General features: G+C 39.6%; 1 protein-coding gene across 1 annotated transcript; it reads right to left on the reverse strand.

Moving 5' to 3' along the window:
* Positions 1 to 3464: 3464 nt before the first annotated feature.
* On the reverse strand, positions 3465 to 6116 carry LOC140244251 (uncharacterized). Its single transcript, XM_072323887.1, has 2 exons — positions 6012 to 6116; positions 3465 to 4771 (listed from the first exon to the last, which is right to left on the reverse strand). The coding sequence occupies exon 2, from the start codon at positions 4763 to 4765 to the stop codon at positions 3755 to 3757; it is 1011 nt and encodes a 336-aa protein (XP_072179988.1). The 5' UTR covers positions 4766 to 4771; positions 6012 to 6116; the 3' UTR covers positions 3465 to 3754.
* Positions 6117 to 8146: the final 2030 nt, after the last annotated feature.

Consider the following 8146-nt stretch of genomic DNA (forward strand, 5'->3'; position numbering starts at 1 on the left):
CAACAACCCTGCTTGTGCCAAAATCCAGAACAGGATGCATGGGACTACAGTATGTGTGAGCATGTTGAAATTCATTTGAAATTAATCCAATGTTAATAGGAAATACAGATGTAAGTTATGTTGGTATTGGATCAGTATTATAGCATGTACAACTGAGTGTGCGTGTATGAATGTGGATTACAGATTTGTTATTCCTTTTTTGTGGGTAGGGGGGGGGGGGGGTTGGGCAGAGGGAAAGGAGAGTGAGAAGGGAGTGATATATGTAGTTAAAAAGAACAAAGAAAAATGAGCAACTGGAACGTTGTCTACGATATGCCATACAGGGGAGACACCTCAACATTTCATACAACATTCCTTGCAACTCAGAGCATCAGTTTAGGTCTGGAAAGAAGAAGAAGACCAAAAAAAAAGAAATTAAAGGACAGTTAGTATAGTTTTGGTTGTGGTCCTAATAAAAGGTGGGACCCAACTTCTATTCAGACCACTTTATTTTTTGATATCTCAGCCATTTCAAAACTGATATTCAAAACCACAAATGAGATATAAAAGAGCAATTGTAAGAGGAATCCAAAGTTTATTTGATGAAAATCAGTTTGAAATGGCTGAGATATCCAAAAACAAAGTGGTCCTAATAAAAGGAAGGACCCACCTTTTATCAGGACCAAAACCAAAACTACACCATCCAACCACTGTAATAAAAGCTACCTGTCCTAAGCTGCAGTTGGGAGAGTTGATTTGCTGGAAGAATGGAGCATTCAGTATTTCCTTGAAGAGAAATGGGCAAACCTATTGGGCTACTGAACAACCATACAAGATTTCATTATCAGTATTGCAAGAAGCCTTTCCCAGTACATGTGCAACTTTTTTTCCACACATGTCTATGATGCATAAATAGCCAGCTTATTTTGGAATAACACATAAGATGTTATTGGTACCAAATGATTTCACCAGTAAAGCTGTATTTTCCTTCACTACTGCTTTGTTTTTTACGAGACGGTAAAATCTTTTATTTTTTTTGTGTGTGTTGGGGGGGGGGGGGGGGGGACACTCAATTCCAAATACATGATTCACAACCACGTGACAACTTTTGCACACACATCTCCCGTAATAGCCCGGGAAGCAAAAAAGTACATGTAACACTGGCTGTGCAGTGTACCTTTTGATGTGAATAGTTTTGTTCCTGCTTGGTAATAAAATCTAATATACGGTTTGCAATTCACACGGAATCTCATTAAATTCAAATAAACCCATATTTATTTGAATATATACCCAGCACATGCTGTAAACAAATAAAGGCATTTTTTTTTCAGGTAAATCGAGACCAACCTGAAGGGAAAACCTTGAATTCCTACAAAGATTATTGGGAACTATGATACATGTATCTGCTATTTGTCATGCTGACTCCAACATATGGATTGGGTACGTATACCATGCATTCACTCTCTGTGTAATTGGAATAGACATACATATACCGATGCCAAATGCAACAGCTTAAGAGGGAAAAAAAAAATGCTACGCTGAAAACGGCAAAAGCAAATTCAGTATTATGGTCAGCACATGTTTAAACAGACTTGAAAAATCATGTGTTGAACATTGGACCTTGTATTCACTCCTCTCTTTAAATTTGCCTTCCAATTTACAGCTTTTTCATTTGCACCTACACAACATGGTTCACAAGAACATAGTTTATGCATTTTGATGACAACTGACAAAATTCCACCTTGCAAGTTTCAACAATTAATTCATTTGAGAATACAATGCATAACAATTTGAAATTTTGGCACAGATGAACTGTAAATCCATATATCATCGGCTGAGAACCAAAAGGGCACTATCACATTCTATAAAAGATTGGAGTGTAAATAAAAATGAAACAATTTTCATTAAATAAAAACTTTATTCAATCAAAAGTGTGTAAATTTATGAGCATTATTCCAAATATCGGGTAAAATAGTGCCCTTATGGTTTGCCATTTGGATTTTCGAAATTTTACTGAACATGAAAATAATTCAAATGACACCATAATAATGTAGAAATAAGTGCAATACCAATAATTTAACAATATCTTCAAATATTGCAATAACTGCCTTTTGGTTCTCAGCCAACAATATGGTAATACAAGCATATGTAGAACATACAATTTGCTTTGATATTAGCTATACTGCCCGAGTTGTACCAGATGAGTGCTAAATGCCATCATCCTGGATACAAACAGAGGGTACCAAGTTGCTCACTGGAGTGTGGCATCACATTCTTACTTGATGCTTCACCGTGTTTTCAGGCAGTAAAGCAACCAATAACTGCTCCCCCTCAGGAAGAGGCCAATGAAATCTGGCAATCATCATGGGGTCGGAGTGTTGTACGCTGACCAGCATCAAGACAGATACAATATACACCATATATTTCACAAGGTGTTTATTTTCCTGAATTTCGTGAGTCAAGTGTTACATATGCATAGGTATTTGCAAATTTGACAAGATAAATTATTAACTCGTGTCATGACATGAATGTGATGTGTATGTGTTCATTCTACTGTGCATTACTGTAAAACATGATATATTCGCAGCATGAAATTTTCACGAATTGGAGCCAACGGCCCTTTTCGTGGCATGAAATTTTCATGAATTGCCACTGGCGTTCAATGCATATTGTGTAGACAAGAAATTTCGCGAAATTCGCGAAATTAAAATGTGACCCGCTACAACAAAAGGATCCTAAAGTCGCTGACGGCTGAGCCGAGAAAAACGAGTTTGAAGTCACATCATCAAAACTGGTCAAAACAATCGGATTTCTGTTTTTGGCATAATTTTGTAGTCTAATGTTTTGTCTATCAACTGCCGAAATTTCAAAGCTAAATGATCAAAGGAAAGGCAAGAAATCAGCGTTTTTCTGGGCCTTGATTTTCTGACTTTCAACGTAACAGAAACGTGTCCGAAGATTTGGATTTAGCGCCGCAGCTAGACTCCGCCCCTGGCAACGAGGGAGTGATCTTATTGGTCAGTGCGTGGCATCCTGATTACTGATTGGCCGTGTGTAGATTGCTAGCGCTAAGCTTGAATGAACATCACGGAGGTTGCTAGGATCATGCCTTCTATTGTCAAGCGGTGAAAAGTGTCTCACCTCCCCTTGATCGTGATAGCGTCGGGAGGAAAACTTTGAAAGTGTTTTTCTCGAAACTGATTTCCTCAACCACATGCGCTAATAAAATCATCGATAGCTCCGCAACCGAGTACTTTTATGAGATGTGTTATATATGAAATTAAAGTAGAAGAGTAAGGGAATTATTTCATGCCATTTTCAGAAAATTGTCCTCCCCAGACTATCAGATCCTTTTGTTGTAGCAGGTCACAAATGCATGCGAACATTCCTCGTTTTACAGTACTGTTCTCCACATTATCACATTTCATCACTCACGAAATTGTCAGGAAGTCCAAATTTGTAAAAAAAATAGGCTTACTAAACGTATAATTATGGCGTATATGGTGTAATTCAATGAGGTGGAAGGTGTAAGAACCTCATGAAATCAAGGCAGTGGAGATTAGAGCAACCTCAAGAGGGGCCAATGATATTACTGGATTACACCTTTAACATGATTTTTGGCAGCACATTCAGATTTCCATTCAGAAAAGATTGCTACATTATCATTTTTTTTTTTTTGGGGGGGGGGTGGGGTGGAGAGGTAGGCATCACTTACACATAATTACTGAACACACATTTACTGACTCAAACCATGCTGATGGCTTAATCCCAAAGATTAAAATGTTTGCAAATTCATCAAGGCATCAGAGTCCGACTGTGGTACATGCTCCTGACTGCTGGCCACCTGGGCAAAATGTACGCGGAGATGGTCCAGAGCTTTCTTGGCCCGCCTGTGCTCACTTTGCTCCCTGTCCAGTTCGGTACGTGCCTCTGCCAGCTCCCGGTAGAGGCCAGCTACCTGAGACTCGTACTCCAGGCGTATTGTCTCCTCCCTTTCCAGCATCTCCAGGCGATACCCCGTCTCCGCCTCCGCCAGTTTAATCCGCAGCTCCTTGGCATCCTGCTGCGCCCTCGCCCGGTCCGTCCGGGCCTCTGCGATTTCCCTCCTGAGCGATAGCCTCTGCTCCACCACTTCCCTGTAGTCATCTTCTGCCATGGCGAGCTTACTCTCGAGAAGCTTGACTTCCTTCGCCGTGAACTGCTGCTGCACACGCAAGCGCTTGCACTCCTGCTGCGCTCGCTTCAGTTCCACCAGTTTAGCATTCAACAATGCCGTCTGCTCTCTGAATTTCGCATCAAGCTCGCCGAACTCTTTCCGCAGCGCCTTCAGCTCCAAACCAATGATACGTCTTTCTTCCTTATTGTCTTGGAATTCTTTGCGAAGAATGGCCATTTCGTCTGACGTCCACATTCCGTCTGGATCTGCACTGTTTTCCTTGTTCCCTGATGAATTTCTATGCACCCCTGGTTTGGAAGACCCCACAGTCCTCCTTGCCTGACCTTTAAGTTGGACATTGTGTTGTGTCTTACTCATGGGCTCCCCCACCTGGATGTTTTTATCTTTGGGGATTTTAGCCTCGGCTTCCATCTTGGCTCTCACCTCCTCATAGATGTCCCTCATTTTCGCTTGTTGCGAGAGCCTCCATGCCTCGAGGGTCCCCTGATCTGCTGCCTTCGGTTTCTCAGTCAAGTCTGACAGTTTTACGGTGAAATGCGGTGGGAAAAGATCTTCAACCCAATGTCTGTCTGATGCTTGGCTGGCATTGGTTGTGAGGTGTTCTGCCATAGCTTCCTTATTCGAAACAGAAATAGCAAATATGTAAAATGAGTAAAACTGCTCCAATTGTTACATTAGTGTCTGTTATATGAGCCCCCCCCCCCCCCATTTGTGACCATGCACCACAAAACGAACAAAAAGTCGCACCCCTTGATTTTACGTGAGGACTCAAAACAGGTGAAATGGGTCCACTATGTCAATCTTGAGTTGTTCATATTTTCTGAAAGAGCTATCTTCTACATTATTCTTTAGTTTGGGATCATAACTCGAATGGGAAAGTGTGTTTTCAGCAGGTTTTCTACATCCCCTTTTTGGGGGAGAGTATAGAATAATCAGGTATGTATTAGAGGCTCCTTTTCATTTCTTGAAATTGTTTGTACACTCTTCACTTTCTAGTCTAATAACTTTTGAAAGGATATTGCTACTGCTTTGTAAGTTGGCATTAATCATGGACAGAATGTGTTGAAAGAACATGCTCAATTTCAGCTTAATCTGATAATCTTTTCATTGTTGGTGCTCCGGTGGTTGACATCCTGTGTTTTGTCCCTTTCATCCCACAGCTAGCATGGCTCGGTTCAAGCTTAAGCGCTTGAATAGATGCTGTACTTCAGAGCCTCTTTTCTCAATTAACACTTTTCCAGAGTGTGTGCTTTCTTTCCAGTATTGTAGATAGGTTATAAGAGTCCATTTGAATTGAGTTATACATCATTTTAAAGCTTAGAGTCTGCTCTTTCAGAATCTGCCCTTAACTAAAAATCCATGTCTGGCGACTTTTTGTTGGTTTTGTGGTGCAGGGTCACATTTTTAAACAGAGAAACAAGAAACAATGTGCATTATGGTATTGACAACCATACAGCAATATCTACACTACAGCCAAAGTGTGCATTGTTTGCTTTTCAGTGGCTTAGACTTATCATCAGTTTCCTGTACCAAAATTTGACTGCCCATGCCAAAAATTGACTGCGCACAAAAAGGACACTTATGAGTAATCAAATCATGCAATGGCAGTGGTCGGATTTGTAGAGGTACTAGTACTGAGGCGGCTGAGCTGAGCCAAATCAATCAGTAGACCTTGGCTTCATCGAAAACATATTCTGACACATGTGGGACTAAGTAAAATACATTGTACGTGATACCCGGGGTCGGGTTCTACAGAAAACAAGCAGTGAACAGCTGATTAAAGACAGTGCAATACAATTCTAACTTTATAAGGAAAACAGGAAATACAAAGTGGGCAAACATAAATGCATCATACTTTTGTCTAGGCGATACAACGAAGAAAAGATGCAGGTCCGATATGTTGAGCTGCTGAGCTGGGCTGTTTGTTGTTGGCTTATTCAAGCAGCGCGCCGTCAACGATAGTGGCCGCCGATCTAGCGGCGGCGCGCGGCGCCACCACATTTTGTATGTGTACCGATACGTGTGTGTGCGTGTGTGTTTGGGTGTTATCTACTGAGTACTACTAGCACATAATCATGTTTTTTGTTTTGTTTTGTTTTGTTTTGTTTTGTTTTGTTTTGTTTTGTTTTGTTTTGGTTTGGTTTGGTTTGGTTTGGTTTCTTTTTTTTTTCTTTTTTTTTTTTTGGGGGGGGGGGGGGGTTCGACAAAGAAAGGAACAGATAATATTATAATATTACAGTGTACCGTAAAACAAAAACATCAGTCGGCACAATGTATGATGGTCAAAGATGTTTTATGAACTTTTTCATTTACAAAGATTGTCACTACGCCCAAGTCGTCTGTTGCGGATTTCTATATGCTTTCATATCTTCTCTCTCTTTTATTTTTATTCCATATACCGGTACATGTAATAAAAAATAATGATAAACTAAACTAACTACTAATAACAGAATAAATTGTCCAACAATCATTCCCAACATGAATCATCCAAAACGCAGGAGCACTCGTTTTGTATAAAATTCTGGTGAATTGATTGTCACTTCAGTTGGGACGTCGACATCACTCCTGCACATAGGATTGGATAATTGAATTAATTATGTGGTAATATTTCTGTTCTCATCTGTCCTGATAATAGAGTGGCATGTACAAGAATACAATCATACAGATCTATTCCTCTGTTTGTTCTCTCTCTCTTCTTGTTCTGTGCTGCTTTGTAACATCATTGTATTCTCTTCTTTGTGTGAGTCTTTGCCCTATAGTTGTGTATTATGTATTAATGTGTTTGTTTTATGTGTGTGTGTGTATGTATGTCTGTATGTACATTGTATGTATGTATTATTGAGTTGTCTATCTGGGTACACATGGCTCAATCCACAGTGTCTGTAGCTTAAATGTAACACTATAACTGCCAGTGTTTTCATTTGTAATCTGTATTTTTTTTTTCTATTTGTACTTGAAAATAGTTACTGTAAATAATAACTTTTTATTCTTAAACCCGGTATACATTACTTGATTTCAAATGATATCAACACACATATAACTCTCAAGTGACCCTTGTCTTTACAAGCGTTCCTTTTCAGTGGGCCCCCTTTTTTCAATTCTTATATTTACTTAATTCTGTCAATCTTTCAAAGTGTGTATTACTATTCTTGGTTGTTTAACAATATCGTATGTATAGGTTGTTATATTTTATGATACTTTTATTATGTATGTTTTACAAATGATAAAATGATCATTAGACCTATGTAATGTATACATTGAGTATGTTGTTACAGTCTTGTCGACGAATGGAAATAAATGTCAGCTGCACTGAACTGAACTGAACAGATTCTCTCTTTATATCTATCCCCCCTCCTGATTCTTTTTTTTTTTCATTTCATCCAATTTACATAACAATACAATTACACAAAAGTAAATGAACCCTTTTTTATTAGCATGTTCACACAAAAAAAGAAAGCCAATAACAATAACTAATTTGTCTGTCATTTGCTTCACAGAAAGCAACTGGCTGGAATTAATGAATATGCAACATATTAAAATATACACGGAAAGAAATATACATGTATTTAAAAAACAAAACAAAAACAAGAACCTACCCTCTCAACATCTCCCTCTGCATCACCCCTCCCTTGCCCCATCTCTTAGAAACACGCACACACACACACACACACACACACACACATGCATGTCTAAAATACTCTCCAAATCTTTTTTTTTTTTTGGGGGGGGGGAATTTCCACTTAAAGGTGTAAGGTCCCGGTGTTTTAGTCAAATGCGTACGCGGGCGCACGGCGCAAGTTTCCTATAGAGACCTACACTATCGACTCCTCTTTAGCGCTTACGCTGTGGCCCACTTCCCTGAGTCCGAAGAAGTCCGATCCACTGTAGCCAGTGGTCCGATCACAGATCGGCTCATGATTCGGCTGAGGGGAGGACAGCTTTAGCAAACTTCTTTTGTGATCTCATAATAAGAAACACATATGCACGCAC

Source organism: Diadema setosum, chromosome 21 (assembly GCF_964275005.1).
Source record: "Diadema setosum chromosome 21, eeDiaSeto1, whole genome shotgun sequence".
Lineage (NCBI taxonomy): Eukaryota > Metazoa > Echinodermata > Echinoidea > Diadematoida > Diadematidae > Diadema > Diadema setosum.